At 51.4% G+C, this 22287-nt stretch overlaps 1 protein-coding gene across 1 annotated transcript in view; it reads right to left on the reverse strand.

Moving 5' to 3' along the window:
* PREX1 (phosphatidylinositol-3,4,5-trisphosphate dependent Rac exchange factor 1) overlaps positions 1 to 19608 on the reverse strand; it is a 164721-nt gene extending 145113 nt beyond the window's left edge. Inside the window, exon 1 of the mRNA XM_037499984.2 lies at positions 19236 to 19608. Coding sequence (XP_037355881.1) covers positions 19236 to 19466 — 231 coding nt within the window. The 5' untranslated portion in view covers positions 19467 to 19608. The remainder of the gene's footprint in view (positions 1 to 19235) is intronic.
* Positions 19609 to 22287: the final 2679 nt, after the last annotated feature.

Consider the following 22287-nt stretch of genomic DNA (forward strand, 5'->3'; position numbering starts at 1 on the left):
CACCCCATCTTCTGTGGCTGCCAACATGCAGAATGTGAAAAAGACCTGACACACAGGGAGGGGACTGAGAATGTGTCCTGGCCCGCAGTGCTGGCACCAAGCTGGGGAAGCCCCGAGGGGAGCCAGCAACAAGCTCAGGACTGGGTGTCAGAGAAGCCCAGCGTCATCAGGGAACCAACAGGCCAGCCCCGAGCCCAGAGCTCCACCTCCCTCCCCCAAGGCCAGGCAGCCTGCTCCCACCATTCCAAGCCTCAATTTCCTCCTCAGTAAGACAAGCAGATACAGATGCGGCTCCATCATGGTCTCATCACAGCAGCTGAGCGATGCTGAGCCCTCGCTACCAGGTGCCAGATGCCAGCGGAGCTCAGGGCTCTCGGGCTCAGCACCGCTGACATCTGAGGCCAGATCATCCTTGGTTGTGGGAGTTGTCCTGGGCACTGCAGGATATTTAGCAGTGCCCCTGTCTTCTACCCACGAGATGCCAGTAGCATGCCCCTCCCCAGTGAGGGCAACCAAAATGTCTGCAGACCTTGCCAAATCTCCCCTGGGGACAAAAACTGCCCTGGTTTGTGACTCGCTATTCCAGGCACAGTCCTATGCTGCCCAGGATGTCACGTCCATCGGGGCGGAGATCTTTGCCCATCTGTCAAAACCGGGGCCTGGATTTCACCTACGGGGTCTGATTTCAGAATCTTGCTCAACCACCCGCTATCCTGATTCTCAAAGGGAGGGCTCCCAGGACCCAACATTATGTATATCTACACAGCAGGGGGGGGGGGGGGGGGAACCAGTGTTGTCGGGTTTTTTCCAACTCTTAATTTATCTTAATTTCAAAAACGTGTTAATAACTAGTGAAGCGATGCCAAAAAAATACAATGCTAAATAAATATCTTTCTCCTCCTCCTTCCCCATTCTCATTGGTCACCAACGTTAATATCCTGGGGCACATCCTACAGCACCCTTCTCAACATTCACAGACACTCACCAAGAGTCTTTTTGTTGTTTTTTACAAAATCGGGATCCCACACTCCACTCTACAGATGACTGGCAGCTTAGCCCTTCTTACTAACAGTACAGCATGTACAGTCCTTCGCGTCACCAGAAAGATCAAGTTCATTCTTTCAAAGACCTGCCAGATATCCCAATGTGTGGATGGACAACAATCTTAGACTTTTCTCTGTTAATGAATACCCACGTCTTTTCCTTTCCTTTTCTTTTTTTTTTTTTTTGCCATTGTAAATGAAACTAGAATAAACATCTTTGTAACTTACATCTTTATATAGTTTGTTTTTTGTTTTTCTTTTGTTAGTTTGGGGTTTTTTGGTTCGATGCGAGTTTCCCAAAAGCACTGAACTGGAGCACGGGGTACAGTATTTTTTTGTTAAACATTGCCTGACTGTTTTTCCTAAAAAATAGTCATTAACACTGTCGCCAACATCATTCGGGACTGCCTACTTCCCAGCAACCATGCCAGCAGTGGGTATTTTTGCTTTTTTGTAGCATGTGTGAGATAGAGGTAATGCTATAGAAGGTGATGTTGCCTTAGCTTACTCAGCAGAAATGTGGCTGGACATAGTCCTCCCTCCACAAAATACTACTAATTCCAGGGCATTCTGGACCCAAATGGGGACAGAGGATTATGGGAGAACAAGCCATCTAGCTACAGGGCCCTGAGATGAATGCCTCCCAAGTCCCTCCCCGTCCTCACGAGCTGACTCCTGAGTCTGCACCATCCTTGATTCTGGAATGGATTTCACACCCGGGCATTACAAAGATGCCTTTGTCACTAGGAAAGAGAGAGCAACTGTTGCCAAAACATTCTGGGTTCTGTTCATTGAAATCCTCGAGGGGGGAGAGGGGAAGGAGGGGGTACAGGATGCTTCCCACCCTGGGGCTGACCTCAGGGAGAGATGCGTTGGGCAGAACTGGAGCAGCCTCAAATCCCAACCAACCACCACCACCACCACCACCACCACCACTTGCTGGGTCATTCCACAAATATTTGCTGAGCGCTCACAATGGGTCCAGAATGCCAGAAAGCACTTTACATCTATCACCTCATGAAAGTCAGCCCCACAGACCAATAAGAGACGCAACACCATTAACCTTATTTTACAGATGAGAAAACTGAGGTACAAGGAGACAAAGCTAACACCCAAGGTCACACAGCCAATAAACACCAGAGCATAAAAGAGGAGCAATTAAGTAACCTCTCTAGATCTCCCGCAGGAGACCCCAGACCCCAGCTACCATGGGAGCCTCCTCCCTCTGCCTCCCCACCCTTCCACCTGACAGTCCATTCTCCACTAGCAGTCACAGGCATCCTGTGAAAACTAAGTCACATTCCGTCTCCCCTCAGCCACAAAGTTCCCAGACTCCCACCTCAGGCTAAAATACAAAGCCCTGCACAACCCACCCCCCAGTTCCCTGACACCTGTTCCCTCCCCACGTCACCTCCAGCTCACCCCCACCTGCCTCACTCCTCTCCGCCACCCTGGTGTCCCTCCTGAAAAGCCCAGACTGTGTGGTCGTAGAGAAGCTTAATCACCAATAAGAGAGATGTTGTGTGGCCCTGGGCAGGTTAGTGAGCCTTTCGGAGCCTCTGTTTCCTCATCTACAGAGGAGACAACAGGGGAACACCATCAGGTTCCCGGGACACGTCCTCACACATGCGGAACTGGTGTTAATATTAGACCTTTGGGGAAAGCTGGAGTTGCCGGGGAAGGTCTCCTGAGCAGGCAGCCCATGGACAAAGCTTTGAAGGCAGGAGCTGGAGAGCCGTGAGGCACTGCAGGCCACCAATGTGACTTCTTAGGGGCTTCTTTCAGGGAACCATCGTCCCCCACTGCCGTGTGGACCTGACCAAAGTCTCAGTGACTGACCAAGGGGCAAGTATGAGACTCAAGGCGGCCAATGGAGTCCAGCCCGGAGCAACAGTCAGCCCCAGAGCCCACAAGCCCAGCAACTCCTGATTTTGCTGAAGGGAAACCTGAGCTATTTTTCTGTCACTTGCAACCAAGTAATCCTGACAACCAGCATTTGCTCACCTTGACAACAATAGTCTATTTAACTGTTACTGCTGCTGCTGCTGTTGTCATCATCATCATCGGAATGCTTTTTAGATTTGGGAGAAACAAGGTGGGGGCTGGGGGCACTGGGCTGCCAAGCACAGGAAGACACTAAGTCAAACTGGAATGGCACTAGGGTCCTAAATTCGGAGGCAACCCCAGACAGCAGCTGAGACCCCTGACATACATGCGGGAACACACTGGTTCCTCTCAGGGTCTGCACTCCAAGGTCTTCCAAAGGGGCACAAGTATAGAACAGGATTCAACAAGTAGGAAGGACGAATGTGGAAACCTCCAGTTCAGTAGCTGATGTTGCAAAAAAGAAAAGAGGCTGATTACCCGCAGGCCACAAAAGTGGAAGTTGGGGTAACAGGTGAAGCACCTTCACTCCCACTCACCTGAGACAACTCAAAGGACCACACGCAAACTGAAATGTGCATCTCAAACTCAAGCGCCTACAGGACCCATGCAGGTACGCAGGTAAACAGCGGGGGGATGGCTGACTGGGTAACCTTTATAATAGCAATGAAAGATGTGTCCTTTAAAGGGAAAAACACTTTCTTGCTTCTTAGACACATTTTTATTACACACATTTTTGCTTATTAATCACGTTTTCTTCCAAAGAGAAACCTGCTGCCTCCTGTTTTTCTTAAAACACATGACTCTGGTCTGGCTTTTAGTTTTCTTTTCTTTTCTTTTTTTTTTTTTTGTGGGACCCTCGCCAGCAGCCAGGGATCAAACTGGTGCTGCAGAGGCTGCGGACAGCTTCGCAGCCCAGCGCTCAACCGCTGCGCCACAAGGGGAGGCCCTGGCTTTCAGTTTTCCACTTGCTAGAAAGGGTGAGAAGAAATACCCATTGTCCTCTTTGCTATTCAAAGAAGAAGGAAAAAAAAAACAACAGAGCAAACACAATATAAAATACAGTAACCAATATTTGGTTCCAACATCAGAGACATTAGGGAAGCGTGGCAACTGTGGCAAAATGAAGACTGCAAGTCCTGTCTAAAGAGGGCAGCTGCTATTCAGCTCCAGCGAAGTGTTCACCTATTGGAATGCATTCCTGGTGTAGATAAGTCTTTCTGGTTAGTTAAGAAAGCAAAAATACATGATATTTCTTTATTTTTCATTTGGCAATTAATATTTTGCCTATACAGGCTTGACAAAACCTACTTATGAACCTGATTTGATCTGAGGACCCTGTGTTTGGAAGTCACAGTGCTAAAGACCCATAAGCCATGAATGACGATAACACACATACACACACACACACACACACACACACACACTCAGGGTCACTGAGGTCAAAGAATCTGAAAAAGAAGTTTTCCAGAGACACAGGCATTCTCTGGGCACACGTATTCCTCCAATTCATCTGGAGAAAATTTAAACCTCCCTTTCTGTCTTCCAACATCTCAGCGTTGGACAAAAACAGAACCACCTTGAGAGGGGAGAGAGGCAATCTGCACTCAGGTTCTGTCTCAGCCACAAACTCACTTGCTAACTCTGGGCCAAGTCACTGAACTGCCCTGGGCCTCAGATTCCCCTCCTGGAAAAACAATGAGACAGATGATGTCTCTTCCAGCTCTGACAACCTGACTCTAAGACACTAATGATTAATCTGAGCTAGTAAAGACCCAAAGTTCCTAAACCAAGGTTTCTTCAGCTCTGTTACTAAATCCATAGAAGTGGCAGCTTAAGCAAAGATGCATGTGGTCCGTAATTCTGAAAACTCAGCAAATGCCCAATATAAGAGAAATGGCTAAGTAAGAATAATTATCATTTTATTAATATTTTCTATTATGTTATTATTATAACAATTATTATAATTATAACTGGCCCACATGCCAGGCATTGCTCTGAGAGCTTTGTAGACTTTCACTCACTTCACTCCCCCATCAGTCTAAGAGGCAGGCGCTATTTTCAGCAAGAGGAAACCGAGGCTCACACAGGCAAAGCAGTTTGCCCACCATCACCCCGGGGTACGTGGCCAGGATTCAGCCTGGACAGCAGGGGCCCAGAGCCCGCCCATCTGGGCTTGGTGATGCAGACCTCTTGGCAGTGACGGGGGAAGTCCACAGAGGGGCCAGAAGTCAGATGGAGAGCTTGTGTGATCACACCTGGGCTCAAACAACACGCAACGAACAAGGAGGAAACGCACGGGAGGGGAAACAGCTGTCTGGAAGGGTGAGAGCTTTGTACTCATCTTTATTTTCCAAGGGACCTACGTGAGCAGTGACAGCAACGAGGCCAGGGCCCAGCAGGGAGCGCCCGGCAGTTACAACTTTACTCACCTAATCTCTCCCCTCAGCAGCCACCAGGGCGGAAGGCAACCAGGCCTCGGATGTTTGCCAGCCCAGAGGCTGCCCTCTCCCTACATCAGGACCAGGCACACAGTGGGCATGCGAGCAAATGTGTGGGAAACACAGCAATCCCATGAAGTACGAACAGAAACTCCCCCTTTTTCTCGTTAAGTAAACTGAAACCCACAAGTCAGCTGCCCAAGGCCACAGAGTGGGTAAGTGGTGGACCAGCATCAGGGGTAAAAATCACACTGTCAAAATCACCAGAATCATCCAAAAGAAAGGGCAACGAGACATGATGTGAGGACCCCAGAGGGGATGGGGATGAAGCGGGGAGGCCATGTGTAAAGGCCAACTGGGGGGGAAATAAATGAAATCTGAATATGGGCTGTGGATTGTACGATTTAGCATCAATGTTAAATTTCCTGACTTTGCTCACTGCACTGTGCGCTATCACCATGAAGTATTTCAGGGCATCATGTCTGCGATTACTCTCAAATGGATCAAAATAACAATAACAATAATAGTGTATGCCTGCACGGAGGGGGAGAGGGGACTGACAAAGCAAATATAGCAACTAGCTAACAACTGGTGTACCTGGGTGCAGGTATTCATTCTTGAAATGTCACAATAACATTACCAAAATATCAACTTTGAAAATACCTACTATTTTTACATTTCCCATAAGCACAGCATGCAGGGGGCTTGAGTCCAGACCCCCACACATACTTAGAACCCATAGTACGTACAGCAGGTGCATCCACAAACATCATTTTGCCATATTGGGCTGATGAGCAGATAAAAAAGGACAGTGATTTTCATACACATTCCCCCACTACACTTATTACTTGAGACACCACACAATCCAGTCATTAGCTGGAGGCTGGGACCACACAGCGTTCCTTCTGCCCTTCCAGTGTGGTGAGGGCAGGAGGCCAAGAGCAAGAGGCCAATGACACCAAACAGCAGCTACCCACACTGGGATCCATGCTCCCCAAAGTCCAGGCAACCCACTTAGATAGTGTCAGAAGCAGGAGGGCCTCGGTCACAGAGAGTGTCCCATCCAATCCCTTTCTCTCACTCACTCGCTCCTTCCACCAAACTAACAATGCTGTTACATGCCAGGACCAGGACCCTGACTCTGGGTGGCTCGTATTCTAACAGGGGAGGCAGCCACTAAACAAGTAAACAGACAAGATAATTTTAGGGAGTGACAGGTACCAAGAATAAAACAGGAGATATAGAGAAGGTGCCACTCAGGTTCCCCGAGGAAGTGACACCCAAAGACCGGGAGGGGCCCTGATTCAAGGCAGAGCTCAAGGTGCTACAGGCAAGAGGAACAGCAAATGAAAAGGCTCAGAGGCTGGAACCAGCCCAGAACAGAGAGGGGCTAGTGGGGCCAGGGCATAATGAACACAGAAGGAGATGAGGTTAGTTATAAGCACTGTGAGGATCACATAAGGCCTGGTAAATCCTGGTAAGGAGTTTGTACTCAACTAACCAAGATCCTCTGCTCCCCCGTACCGCTAGCACAGAAGCGGGATGAGAGAGGAAGGAGACCGGTTGACTGCTAGGACCACGCCAAACAAACCAGAACAAAAGGGCAAGATGTTGGACCTAAATCTGCCCATGCCAAAAATTACATTAAATGTACATGAGTTAAAAGTCTCATCAAAAGGCAAAGACTGTCTGATTGGATTTAAAAAGACCCAGATAGGATGCATATAAAAGATGCACTTGAAAAACAAGGACACATAGAGGTTAAAGGGAAAAAGATGCCAAACAGCAAGCATCAGAGAGCTGGTGTGGCTATATTAACATCAGACTAGTGAGACTTCAAGACAAAGAGGTTTATCAGGGGTAAAGACGTGTATTTCATAACAATAGTAGTCAATTCTTCGTGAAGACAATAATAACTGCACATGTTCCAGCAAAAGGATATTAAAATACACAAAGTGAACACTGACTCCAGGGAGAGAAACACCTATCTCCACTCCTCCCTGGAGACTCTACAGCCCTCTCTGAATAACTGACAGAACAAATGCACAGAGCATCAGTAAGGATGCAGAAGTTCTGAACAACACACTCAACCATCTTGATCCAAAGGACATTTGTAGAACATTCCACCGGCAACAATGACAGACACATTCCCTTCCAATGCACAAGGGCTGGTCGCTACGGCCAACCAAATGCCAGGTCACAAACCAAGTCTCGGTACATTTCAAAGGGCTGGAAACCCCTAGAGTATATTCTCTGAGGATTAAATTAGAAATCACTAAATAATAAGTTATCTGGAAAAGTCCCAATATGTAGAAATCAATACTAACCAGGATGGCCTCCTCACCCCCCCCCCGCCCCGGGGTAACAACATTTGACACAAATATTTCCTAAGTAAGGAAGTCATCAGTCATCTGCCTCAAGGCCAGATCAAGGGAGCTGAGGTGGTATTAAGGGGGCAGAGGTCCAGGGCTCATGTCCAACAACCCAATCAGCAAATCACTCCCAGACATGCCAGGGTCTGAGTTCTAGAGACCAAGTACCATCACCACACCAGTGTACTCCACCTCAAATGAGCCCACGGGACTGCACCAGCCCATCAACCCACCTTGCTTAGGGACCATGGAGGGAGTAAGTAACATACAGTATGGGCTCCAGACAATCCTGTGTTCAAATCTTCTACCTTCCAAGGGACAGGAGAATGCTGTGATGGCCCCCAAGAGTCCTCCCCACACCCTGACCCACCCTGGAGGATCCAACCCCCTCGTGAGGGGCTGGGCAGGGCCTATGAATTGACTTCTGCAGTGAGGTTATGGCATTTCACAAAGATGGAGGGTTTCACAGATGTCGGGTCTCACATCAGTTCACTCTGAGTGGGCCAGACCCAAACAGGCGAGCTCTTAAAAAGGGTCTAGAGAAGGGAGGAGGGGAAACTGGACCCTTCCCAAAGATACAGAGAACCTTACGGGGCCATGTTTCAAGAAGGCCATGTAGTTAGAACCAGACAGGGGCCTTTTGGAGGTGAAAATTATCCCAGCCAAGAGGCAGCAAGGAATGGGGACCTCAGTCCTATAACCACCAGGATCCAAACTCAGCCAAGACCTTAAGCAGCTGCCCCAGAGTCTCAGATGGGATTGCAGCCAGCCCGGCACCTGGACAGCCACCGAGACCCTGAGCAGAGATCTCAGCTACCTCATGCTCGGAATTCTGCCTCACGCACTGGGAAACACCTGTAAGAAACAGGTGACCTTTAGACCACAGCTCTGCGGTGACCTGGGAAGCTGTCACAGATAAATGATATGTAATCTCCGTGTGATCGCAGGTGAGTGGGCCTCGGTTTGCTCATCCGCCCAATCGTGAGGATACAAAAAAAGTGGGGCATGGCACTGTGCCCAGCAAGTGGGAGTGGCTTGTTTTGTGCCTTTTCAGGTCCAGGGGGGGATTTCACAGTGGGAGAATGAGGGGTTTTAAGGTATTTTTGAGAACTTGACCATTATTTTTCCTATTTTTTTTAATACACAAAATGCAAATCCTTTTTTTTTTTATTTTAATCACTGTATTGAAGTCATGCTGATTTACAACATTGTATGTTTCAGGGATATAGGCTCACATGTCTTCAAATGTATGTCACCACACCACGCCCACCACCACAGCACCAACAGCCTCCCCCAGCCCGTTTGCTCAAAATGAGACCCTATATCTGTCCTTGTACAAAAGTAGGGAAATACCAAGAATCTAAAATATATTAACAACTTTTTCAAAAGAACCCGCCCCCCTTTTCTCTCCACCTAGCAAGCAAGCTCCCCCTCTGGTAGTCTCAGTTCAGCAATCAGATCTGGAGAAACAGAACTTTCTTTTTTTTAATCCCAATCTTTGGATGGGTTCCTTGGGAAGAAAGTAGAGACTATCTCCTGCCTGCAAATTACAGTCATTCCAAAGAGGCCTTATTCCCAACTGCCTTCAGGGCGCAGAGACCAAGAGTCTGGAGCAGGGCACTCTTGATTAAAACACATTTACTTGCTTATCTCAAGTCCCACAAAGGAACAGAAGCCATCTGCTCAAAATGAGACCCTCTAACTGTCCTTGTACAAAAAGTAGGGAAATACCAAGAATCTAAAGTATAATAACAACTTTTTCAAAAGAACCATTACCACTGACTAGAGCCTGACTGTGTGCCGTTTTAGATAAGGAAACCAAGGCCCAGAGAGCGAAGCTCCTTGCCCAGGGTCACACAGCCACTGAGGGGCAGAGAGACTATTCACACCCAGACGCTCCAGGACTGACCCAGGGCACCTGAGCATGAAGTCACACTGCAGAAAATGCTCCTGTAAAATATCCCAGCCCACACTCACCACATGCCTTGGGTTATGCTAGAGAACATCAATTATCTTGGCGCCAGGTCTCCCAACGTTTGCATGAAAATATTCAGCGTTTGTGTAAATCAAGACAACTGTGTTATGTTAAAAAAAAAAAAATGAAGCATATACACAGAGGAGAACACAGGGTTTTTCTTTCATTCAACAGATATTTAATGAGTACCTACTATGTGCCAGATTTTGCAAGGATGCCTGAAAGACAAAGACTGAAACACAGAAATGCCCCATCCCGGTCGAGCTGACATTCTGATCAGGGAGACAGACAATAAACAGTAAATAAGTGAAATATCTAATGTGTCAGCGAGTGGAGAGAGATCACACAGGGAAGGGAAAGGAGAACAGGAGAGGTGGATGAGGGTGGAGTACAATTTTGGATCTGGAGGGAGAGGAGCTCAGAAACAAGCTCACTGAGGACATGAGGTTTGGCCTAAGGCTGATGGAGTGAGTCAGGGGGATACTGAGGAAGAACATGGCAGGAAGAACAAGTGACAAGGTGCTGAAGCGGGACCAAGCCTGGTGTACCTGCAAAGTCCAGGTATGGCTGGCAGGGAGGCTGGAGATGAGAGAGCAGTGATGGCAGCCCTGCTCCAAAGTAGCTAAGCCACTGAACTGGGCACTGCACGGTGCGGCTACAGGTGTGTGGATCCTGTCTCAACTTTTAAAAGTGTATTAGAAAAAAAAAAAGAAGAGGAGATACAAGAAGCAACAGGGGCAGATCATGCAGAACCTTCGGGCATGGGAGCCACAGAAGGAGAGCAGTAGCAGAAATCCTAGCCGGGGGCCTCCCCTGGTGGCGCAGCCATTGAGCGCTGGGCTATGAGGCTGCCTGCAGCCTCTGCAGCGCCAGTTCGTTCCCCGGCCGCCAGTGAGGGTCCCACAAAAAAAAAAAAAAAAAAGAAAAGAAAAGAAAGAAATCCTAGCCGGGTCTCTCTGGCTGCGTGTGGACAACAGACATTGGCAGCACAGCCCTGGCCCTCTACTGACAGTGCGTCCTCCTGTGCCTCACCTGTGAGATGGGTCTGAAAAAAGACGCCCCCCCACAGGGCAGAGGGAAGAGAGACGGTGAAGTCGTGTGTTGTTATGATGGCTGAGAGTGGAGGGTGGAGTAAAAGGTGCCACAAAAACACGCAAATTAATTTCCTGAACAAAAAACAAAAGGTGCCTTCCTCCCTCACAGGAAGCTGGGACCCATCACACAGCCCGCCCCTCCCAGTCCGTGGCCACCTACACAGTCTAGCCAGGTTCAGGCCACAAATGGGGCCCAACTCCTCTCTGGGTGTGGTCGCTCAGACATAGCACCCCAGGGAGGCCACAACCCAGACAGAAGTGGCAGTCTGGGAGCAGGTGATGGCTCTGCCTGGGGAGGGATGGGGGTCCAGGATGGAGGCAGGAGGTGGCTGCGGAGCACCTGGGAAGACCACTGTGAGGGCCTGACTTTCAGATGACCAATTTGAAGATGCCACCCCCTTGCTGAACACCCTCCAGGGGCTCCTCACCACAATGAGAATAAAACCCAAACTGCTCCCCATACATATGAGCCCCATCACCCATGCCAACCTCATCTCCCCACTCTCCCCTCCAGCCATCCTGACCCAGAATGATCATGCCTCAGGGCCTTTGCACATGCTGTTCCCATTACCTGGAGCACACTCCCTTTCCATAGCTAGCTCCTTTTCTGCCACAGGACTCAACCCAGACACCACCACCCTGGAGAGGGCTTCCTGATCATCCCTGTCACCAACAAAGCCCAAATATCTTTCCTTTTCAGTGCATCTACTCCCCAATTTTGTGGACTTGAGCAAGTTAGTCAACCTCTCTGGGCCTTAGTTTCCTCAGCTGCAAACAGATATAAAGATGAGCCCTATCTCAGTTACAACGGCTTAAAGAGATAATCCATACAAAGCACTTAGCACAGTGCCCGGCACATGGTAGAGCCACATGAATTATGCTATTACAATTTTTGTCACTGTCTCAAGTAACCTCTTTCGGTACTACCTAAAGATTCCACAAGCACAAGGACCTTGTCCATCTTGTTCTAGCCACAAACAAGCAGCTAATCAAGTGTCTGGCACATAGTAGGTGCTTAATGTCCACCTACTGAAGGAATTAGTGAATTCTTGAATGGAAGCCTTATTTCCTATACCCAATTTGACCCTGGTTGGCTCCTCCCAAGAGTAGCTCCTTGCTAATGCTGCCCACCTTCCCCCGCAAGGGAAAAAGTTCAAGACCCAGATTCTGATGGCAAAGGCCACCTTCCTCCACCAGGCTCTGTGGCCCTAGTTCCACCAGCCTGAAATAGCCTTGTCTCCCCTGGCCCCGAATCAAGGGATCATCTGTCAGTTCCACCCTGGGGAAGGAACCAGGCCGGTAAACAGAGATTGAGTGTCCAGCCACAAGACAAAAGAGGGGCAGGCAGGTTCCCTTCTGGTCCTCAAGGAGCTGAGAAAATAAAAATAAAAGTAAAAATCCACCCAGGGCTGAGAGGCTGGAGCACGGCCCTTCTTCTTGGGGCTTCCTCCTGGGGGCCAGGAGAGGGGTGGCAGGTAGAGGGGTGCCCTGACCTCATCTCAGCCCTCAGGGGCACAGCCACCTAGGTGACAGCATTCACTCCTCCACGCAGCCCCGTGAGGTTAGCCTCATCTCCATTTGCTGATGGGGAGACTAAGGCTCAAAGAGGCCAAGGGACTCACCGAGGTGCCACCGCAGAGCAGGGGTTCCAAGCGAGGCTCTAGGATCAAAGTCCAGACTCCAGAGGCCGCATTCTTCAACATCAGCCATGAGAAAGAGTGCCCCCAAGACACACTTCTGGGTGAAGACAGCAAACCATAACCCATGCATGCGGATTCCATCTGCATCGACAATTGCACGTAAATGCCCCAAAATGGACCAAAAGCAGTTCTGATGGGCAAAGGAGGTTTTAGCCCAGGGGGTTTCAGCCAGGGGAAATGTTGTCCCCCAGGTACATGTGGAAATGTCTGGAGATATTTTTGGTTGTCTCAGCTGGGGTGAGGGGAATGCTCCTGGTATCTAATGAGTAAAGACCAGCGACGGTGTTAACATGCGCAGAACAGTCACCCACGACACAGAGCAGGATGTCGCTGTTGACATCATGCCGACCCTGGTGACATTTTGGGATGCACCAAGCTTGACCAGAGCGCACCTCCCTCTGAGGGTCCCAAGTTCTGCAGGGGGTCTTTCTGGGGGTCTTGCCTGCAAAGCAAGGAAATTCAGACCCCCTGGTCTGCCGCCAAGATTCTATGTCTCAGAAACTCTGGGGCAAGAATTAGCTCTGACTTGACTTGTGCCTGGAGAACAAGGCTGGTGGGACACCACATCCTAGTTGAAGGATCAGCCCATTCTGATCACCCACCTCCCACTGGGGTCCAGCCAAGAGCCTGTATCTATTGGGGAAAAAAAGAAAAGACATCACGGAAATCCCAGAGGTCAAGTTCTGCAGCCAGAGTGGCCCGCTGCAAAGACCTAACTATTGCAAAAGTCCCGGAGTGGGGAGCTATGAGGCAAGAGGATGTGGCTTTCCTCATCGGAGGGAGTGGCATCCCGTCCAGGAGCTGGTAAAGGGGGACACTCTCTAAGAGAGGGTCCCCCTGGAGCCTCCAAAAGTCAGAGAAGCCAACACCAACCATCTCTTCTTGTGCCAGATAAATGGTTCTAAGAGCAAACACCAGAATCCTGTAATCGTGAATGAGTGTCCTGGATGCTAATTAGAAGGAACACAAGCATTCAAAGGCATGAGTTCTACAGATTGAGGGTCTCCAGAAAGGAAAAGAGTTGGGGTGCACGGTGCAATGGGTAAAGGGGGCTAGTTGTCTGGTGGTGGATGGAAACTGAGACTTTTGGTGGGGATCAGGGTGTAGTGAACACAGATGTCCAATTACAATGCTGTACATCAAAATTTATGTAATCCAATGCTACCTCAATAAAATCCACTTAAAAACAAACACATGCATTCTAGTATCTTTGTGGGGTCCTCCTCATAAACACAAGGACCATATCTGGTCTTAGGGCCCTGCCTGGACTTACAGCGGGGGTTCCCTGAACCCTGCCTGCTGAGAGAAACGGCCTCATTTTTTTATAGTTTTACCTTTCCGTGGCTCTGTCAGCCCTACACAAAAGATGGGCCCCATCTAAATCCTGCTGACACTTAAAGTTTTTATCATCAAAAGATTTTCATTGACTTCCTGATGATGTTCAGCCCAATACAATATGGCCTGGTCCGGGCTCTCTGGCACCCCAAAGCTTAGAAAATTTGTAGCTTTTGTCTACTTCTTATCCACTTGGGCAGCTTAGAAGGTCTCAGAAAGGTAGTAAGTTTGGTTGCAAATATAGTATCATGTCAGGTCAGTTCAGGATGTTGATTAAAAATAATACAGTGGGGCCTCCCTGGTGGTGCAGCAGTTGAGGGCTGGGTTGCGAAGCTGCCCGCAGCCTCTGCAGCGCCGGTTCGATCCCTGGCCACCGGGCGAGGGTCCCACATGGCGCACAGACCTCTCCTGATGCCCCCTGCTCCCCTCAGCAGTGTACCTCGTTGGTCTGCATGTTCTGTTCCCTGCTCTGGCTCTGGTGAATTCTCTCACCCTCCCGCACTTCTGACTGTACCCAGTGCTTGTATAAATAAATAAATAAATCTAAAAATAATAATAATAATAATACAGTGGACTCCAATCAGACCACTGGGGTTTGAACCCCAGCTCCATCAGGTTGTATGATCTTAGGAAACTGACTTGGCCTCTCTGGGTCTCAGTTATATTTCTAAAATAGAAAGCCAACACTACCTGGAGCTTTTGAGTTGATAAACAGAATGAAAATACATAGCACTCCAGTAAGTTATTATTTTATTTTTATTATTATTATTATTATTACTTTTGCTGCGCATTCAACTAATAACTATGCTGAAAATACAACTGTCAGTGTTCTCTTAAAAATGCACTCAAGATACATGCGCATAATTTTATATAAAAAGGATATGTAGTATACTTTTTCCCTTTTTTATCTTCCTGCTGGCTTTTTCTCCCAGCCTTTCCCCCAGTTCCTGTAATGGCACACACACCACAGACATGCGCGTGTCATATGGGGAGCGCGGATCTCCCCAAAGTGTAACTGTGTTATACACATCTCAGCATCCTACTTCTGACAACACGACTTCATGAAAATCCCCCCAGTCGCTGAGTGGTGGGAGATTCTGTTTCAATGACAGCCCCCCCACCTCCACCCCCTGACTTTTCTTCCTAGTGTGAGACCAGGAGTATAGAATCTTGAAAAACATATACAAATACACCAAAAAAACAGTAGTGACAACACAAAACCACAGTTTCTTGTTTTGGCAGCGGAGTCCAATGAGCAGTAAAGCTTGCGTCTCCTACACCACCAAAAAGCAGAACCACAGAAATCCTTCCGTAGTTCACGATCCACACCCCCTGATCCACATGGACTCCAGCCCTCTGGTGCCTGAAGTAACAGGTCTCTGTCCCCAAGGGGAGCTCCTGGGACTGCTGAATGACCCCCCTCAGGGGTCTCTGTGCCCATCTCCCTTGGGCCTCCCATCTTTTCTCGCCCTGCTCAGTGGCACATCCATCACGGCACACAACGGCACCCACCCAGCTCTCGCCTTCATGTGCAGGGACCCCAAATCAAGCCAACAAGAGGCAGGTAGGCCCAAGGCTCACTCAGTCTTCTCCCTAATAGAAGTGCCTCCTCCTTAAGGGAGGCACCTTTGAGCCCCAAACAGACAACCTCATTTGCCTCCCAATGGTGCACGTCCACCCACAGAGCATTGCATTCTGATCTCCTACTACGTGCCTGGCACAGTCCAAAGAGCTTGAACGGCAGGTTCATCCGAGCTTCGTGTGACACTATTCCCATTGTACAAAAAGGGAAACAGGCAGGGTAGGTTGGTGACCTGACCAGCGCTGTCTACAGTCAGTGTGGGGTAAAGTCAAGATTTGAACACCAAAAGCCTTGCTCCAGAACCCCACGCTCAACCCTCAAACCATGAACAGACAGGGGGCACTGACGAGGGGCTGGGCAGCCTGCCATTCCCCTCCTTCTGCAGGTCTGCTCAGTCTGCAGAGGAGACAACAGGAGCCCTAGAGGGGAAGTGGCCAGAGGAAACGCAGCACGGTGCAGCTGACCTGGGTTCCAAACCCAGTTCTGCCACCTTAACAAAGTATGTGCATAAGCCATACTTTATACGCCAGAGAAAGTTTTGAAGTGGGCAGGGACCTGAGTTCTAGGGTCAGCAGCCTGAAGGCTGGCAAGCCTGCCAACATGACTCAGGGCAGCTCAATGAAACTATCTTTGCCTCAGTTTTCTTATCTCTCAATGGGGGTCACAACACACCCCCTTCACAGGGATGCTGTTGGAAGGATCAATTGAGCTGATGCATTCCAAGTGCTCAGGAGTGCAAAGGATGAATAATTGTCAGCCCCGAGGATAAAAGTCATTATCAACACAGGTGAGCCGGTGAAATCCAAGGATCCCGGGGAAGCTCAGTGCTGTCCCCAAGCAAGATCCAGTATCTCTAGTAGAGGGCCGTCCTTGACTCTTAAATAGACCCACACAAAGACACCAAGGTCATCTGTCCCCCTTGGATGTGGACGGTGGGGATATACAATTTAGTTCTTGAAGGCAGTGAGGAGAGATGGGGCGATTCTGGAGGAACCACAGAGCCCCAGGTCCGGAACCAAACCAAACCACTGGTTCCTGTGGCTGGAGTTTGGAGGGTCAGAAGGAAATTCATTCAGAGACCATCGTCTTTTCAATGCTGACTCCGATAGTACTTGCTCCAGGCAGACCTTCACGACCACCTCACTGGATGCTGGAATTCTATCACCCTAATCATCAGTCTTATTCAGCTAACAGATAATGTAATAATTAATGACAATACTGATATTTAAATACCTTACTACCTGCCAGGCACTGTTCCAAGTGCTTTATAGATATTGTTATAACTCACTTAACCTTTTTTAAAAAACCCTATAACGTAAACCATTTTATAGATGAGGAAAGTGAGGCTCAGAGAAGCTAAGCCACTTGCCTAAGGTCACACAGCCCAAGGACTTGACCCCAAACAGTCTGACTCCATGCCCACCTTGTACTTGGATTCTTGTAAACACCCATTTTTGCCACCCTCAATTCAAATGTCCTCTCCTTGAGGGCAGGAACCTGGTTCTCTGGCCTGTCCCACAGCACTGAAGTCTACACAAAGTCTTCGTTCCTACCGGCAACAGGACCTTCAGATCAGGATCACAAGGAGGCCAGGGCAAACCTTCAAGGCCTACCTCACCACATGGAATTAAAAGCAGGGAGGGATTACCAAGCATTCCTCCCAGCCAGGAGGCAGGGGGACAGCCCTTAGCAAGTATAAAGCCTGGGAGGACCATGAGGGAAGACAGAGAATCACAGCCTGCAGGCTGCCAGCCTCGCTGCTGTGGAAAGCCTCAGTAATTAGCAGTTCCGAAAGCTCTAAGCCCCAGGTTTTCAAGAAGCAGCAGCCTTGGGTTATTAGGGGCCACTACTGACAGAGCCCAACGAGAGAGACATCCCTCCTGCTGCTCCCAAACCAGGTACGATGACTCAGGACAGACACAGAGGACAAGACAGAGGTGGCAAGGTTGATCTGAGATGTCAGCATCAGAACCAGCTCATCTCAGAACCGAGAGGTCAACCAAAACAAAATTTGTTATGAACTCAGCCAATTAAAAGTGTCAAAAAGATAATGAGGAAGTACAGAATGTTTTCCCTCCTGTTTCTTGACTAAAAAGAATGGCTGATTCCAATCAATTTCCATTATTCCAGCCTCCTCGCGCTCGGCACACGGACAATTTAAAACCACAGTTAACGCAAACACAGTCTCTACCTGTTCTCAAACCACACCATCCACGGCCAAGGGAGAAAGAAGAAGATTTTCCTTCCCATTAATACAAAAATTAGTTTGTCTTTCCCCTTCCCCTTCCAGCCTGATGAGCAGGGAGTGGCTCAGAAGGAGAAGTGAGGAGTTCCCTAGAATTTGACAAAACCAGAGCTGTCTACATCTTTAATTCAGAAACCGCCGGCCTCAAATGGAGCAGATTCCTTTTTTTAAAACTGTGAAAGAGATGGGAAAGAAACGCCAAGCAGGTCTCAAAGGTCTTTCTAGCAGGGACCTTTAGCCAAATGGCTTCAATGCCTTTGCAGGACCACCCTTCTCTGCCCGCCCCCCACCCCACACACACTCACACACACACACTCACACACAGGGCACTCGGCACAGGGGCTCCGACCTCACACAGCCTCCACCAAACCCCCAAGCCAAGAGGCCTCAGAGGATGCCAGAGTCCTCCTCAATCCCCCAGAGACTGAGAGCTGCACAGCCCGCCTCTGGGGTCTCTAAAGGAACCCCCACCGCCCCCGCCAGCCCTTCCTGAACCAGGATTAAAAGACTTCCTAGCGCTAAGAAGGGAGTAAATGAGGTCCCAGCAGGAGGCACGGAGATGAAAGCCCCGGGAGTCTCCTAACTTGCAGCCGAAGCTTGGCCCCAGTCCCACCCCTGCACACACACACACACACACACACACACACTCACATGCACACTCACACGCACACGCACACCCAGCCGCTTACATACACACACCCCGCTTTTCTCACTTCCCAGGAGAGTAGGGAAGTGGCTCCTTCCTCTCCCAGAAAAAAGGAGAAAGAAATGCGGCCCCGAGGGAAGGGCCGCGAGCACCGCGCGCTGCTGGTTCGAAGCCAGGCTCCCCCGCTGACCCGCTGTGTGATTCTGGGCGAGTTACTCAACCTCTCTGGAGCAAAACTCAACCTTCTAAAAGAACGAAGGAAAAAAATCCGTCCCTATCCATGGGCCACTCGTGAAGGCGAACCCTTCCCCACACACGCAAGCGCCGGGCACGAGGGGGGCTCGCGGGGGGCCCCAGGGTCTGACACGGAGAAACCCCCGCGGGGGCGCGGCTGGACCCTGCAGCGATGAATTCAAAAGTCATTTTCCTGAAGCTTCACCAACATGTTCGCGGGGGAGAGGCTCCACCCCGGGGTCTGTCCCCCTTTGCCTTCCTCCGGCTCTGGGGTTTCTCCTACTCCTGCCGGCGTGTTGGGGCGCCGGGCGCGGGGTTCCCAGAGCGCACCCCAGGCGAGCACGGCGGCGCCTCCCCGGGAACCAGCGCTCCTGCTCGCGGATGTAACTAATTTTAAAACTATCCGAAAGGCCGGGACGGCGGGGGAGACAAAAGGGCAGCGCGCCGGGGCAGCGCCGCGCCGGGGGGACACGGGGTCCGCGCTGGCCCTCGGGCCGGCCGGGAAGGCGGCCGCACGGCTCCGGGGGAGCCCGGGTCCCCCCCGCGCCCGCGCGCCCCGCGGAGCACCCCTCGGGCGACTCCCGCGACCCCGGCGGCTGCGGCCACAGGTTGGGGTGCGCCGCGCGCGGAGGCCCCTGCGCCCCGCCGCGGGGACGAGGACGCGGCCGGGCTCCGGACACTCACCGACTGCAGGAAGCGCAAGGTGCCCACGTAGTCCCGCTCGGTGCCCAGGATCTCGTTGAGGACGCAGAGGCGGAGGCGCAGCTGGCGCTCCGAGTCCCGGGCGGCCGCGCACGGGCCGGGGCCGGGGCCGGAGCTGGGCGCCGCGGCGCCGGGCGCGCAGGGGTCCGGGGGCGCGCTGTCCCCCGCCCCGCCGCCGCCGGGCTCGCGGCCGCCGCCGCCGGGTGCCTCCATCGCCACGGGCCGCGCGCGCCGGCTCCTTCCCCGCGCGGAGCTCGCGCCGAGCGCGGCTCAGGCGTCCAGGCTCCCCATCCCGGACGGGCGCGCGGGCGGCCGCGCTCAGCCAGGGGACCCGGGCGCGCGGGCGGGCGGGCCTGGGGGCGGGCGTCCCGCCGGGGGCGGAGGCAGCGCGCGGGGGCTGGACGAGGGGCGGGCGGGGCGGCCCTCGGGGCTCCCAGACGGCGCCCCCCCCCCCGCCGCCGCCCCCCGTCGCCCCGCGCCAAGGGAGCGTCTGCCAAGTGCCGCGCCGCGCCCCGGCCGCAGAGGCGCTCGGCGCGCGCTCGGGGCCCCGGGAGAGGCGCCGCCGCGCTGGAGGCGGCGTCGGAGGCTCTGCGCGGCCGGGCGCTCCGGCGGGAGCCTCGGGAGGGGGCTCGGCGCGCCCGGAGGGCCGGAGCACCCGCCCGGCGCCCGCCCCCCGCGGCTGCGCCCCCCGCGCCCCACGCGCGACTCCCGCCGCGCCGGGCACACGCGCGCGGCCCGGCCCCGCCGAGTAAACACCAGGCGGGGAGGCTCGTGGCGAAGCCGCTCGGGACCCGGCCCGCCCGGCCTCGCGCGCCCCCGCCGGCCCCCGAGGCAGAGGGGCGGCCCCTGTCCCGGGCTGTGCCGCCTCTGGGGCGCCCAACCTTTAGGTGCCCTCGGGCGCTGCCACGACCTTGGAAGACGCGCGCGGCTCTCTGTCCGTGTCTGTCTGTCTGTCTCTTATTATCCGCCCTGCAGATTCTAACCAGGTGCCTGCTGCTCTGCCAGCACCCCTCCGGCAGCCACCCGCCACTGAGGATAAGGCCTTGGGGAACCCCAGCTTCTCGGTCCAGGCTGCTCTCTGTGACCTTGATAGTCAGTTAACTGCTTAACAAATGTCCTCATCGCCCTCAGAGGAAGGTAGGGCAACACCTGGAGGTTTAAGACTTCGGGGTCAGCTGCCCAGGGTTCAAATCCCAGCTCCCTCACTTGCTGGCTGGGTGGCCCTGGACTGCGCTCCTTGCCTCAAGAGCCTCTGAGCTCTCATCAGTACAGTGGGAATAATGATGGTCCCTAGTTCTTGGAGTCCTGCACACGGTTATGTGTTAATCCACAGGAAATACTTGGAACAGAGCTGGGCACCCAGGAAGGTCTTCGTTGTTGAGTGGATTGGCTGGTTCGTACAATATTACCCTCTAGACTGTAGTCGTCCTTTAGGCTGGAACATTATTGCTTATTTTTCTGTTACCTGTTGCCAGGACCCAGGTTGGTGACCTCTGGGTAAACACTGCCAGTGTTTAAATACACAGGGAAGTGGATTCTGCATTCTTGGAGCTCTGTTCCTTGGGGATCATGGGCAGGGTGGCATTTGGCCTGAGGTGAGTGAGGTTCCCCTGGGCAGAGAGAAAAGAGTGGGGTATGTGAGCCTGCCAGGTTTCAGTAGTGCAGCTATTTGTGTCCAAAAGATGACAGGTTCCTGTGGTTGTCAGTAACAGTTCCTGAGGTAGCTCAGCCGTGTGACCTTAGACTAGTCACAACACCTCTCTGAGCCTCATTTGCCTCCTCTTTAAATGTATCACAAGGGGAGAGCAGAGTAGAGATAGGAGGGGCAGCATGTCTGTGGGAGGAAACGGGCTTGCATGTCTTCCCTAACCCAGCTGAACTGTCTGGATGACCTTGACCGAGACAATTCACGTCACTGAGCCATAGTTGCCACTCAGTATAATGGGAATTTTTGTAAAAGAAAATTGTATGTCAAGCAGATTTTCTTGACATTTGGGGTCAGATAATTCATGTAGGAGATCATCCCACACGTAGGACCTTTAGCATACACGAGACCAGTAGCGCTCCCTTCCCAACTGTGACATCCAAACATGCCTCCAGACGTGGCCACCTGTCCCTCAGGGGCAGAACAGCTGCCAGTTGAGAATCACTGATGTAAACTACTTGACACAGATAACTGGCACATAATAGGTGTTCATTGAATATTAGTCCCTTCTCAGCCCATGACCAGGGAAAATTAGCTTCAACTTCAGAATTCTCTCCCCACCCCACCCCCAACCCAACCCACACACACAAATCCCATGCTTCACCCAAGAATGGGCTGACATTACCAACAAGGCCATCCAAAAGTCCCCAGATTTGTGGACAGAACCCACCCCCACCTCTTCTACATTCTGTCACTCCCTCACATTCTTTGAGGCTATTTCTCCCCCTCCATCTCATCCTCAATGAAAGATGATACAACTTTTAATAAACCACTTAACTCTCTGGACCTGGTTTTCCTCATCTGTAAACTAAGGGTAATAACTGCCTACCTCACATAGGATTTGCAGACATTCCTGAGGTTAACACCTGGAAGACGCCTGGAGCAGATAGCAAGTGCTCAGTAAGTGAAGGCTTTTTTCTTCAACTGGGATTGAGTGCTGACTTCATTTGGATGCATTTGATTGCCAGGAATAGAAAAATGGGCTACTGGTTACTGAACAAGGCATCCAGACACTGGTTGGTTCAGGACTCTGGTGATGCCATCAGGGACCAATAAGCAACTTGGTTGGACCCTGTCGTCCTCATCACGATGGTTTTCCTCCCAAGGTTTGGGGCCTCGGTATTTGTAAATGGCAGCTTCCTGGCCACATTACCTGCTAATACAACAACCGCAAAGCAGAAAAGAAAGGAAAAGGACAAAGCGGGCTCTCCCATCTGCCTCTTTTTTATCAAAGAGAGACTTTTCCCAAGCCCCCAGTAGGCATGCTCACAGGCTCTGTAATAGTCTCCCTGACCAAGAGCAAGAACTGTCACCATCAACCTGGAAAAG

This window comes from Talpa occidentalis, unplaced genomic scaffold (genome assembly GCF_014898055.3).
Source record: "Talpa occidentalis isolate TD23 unplaced genomic scaffold, MPIMG_talOcc4v2.1 talOcc4.10, whole genome shotgun sequence".
Classification (NCBI taxonomy): Eukaryota; Metazoa; Chordata; class Mammalia; order Eulipotyphla; family Talpidae; genus Talpa; species Talpa occidentalis.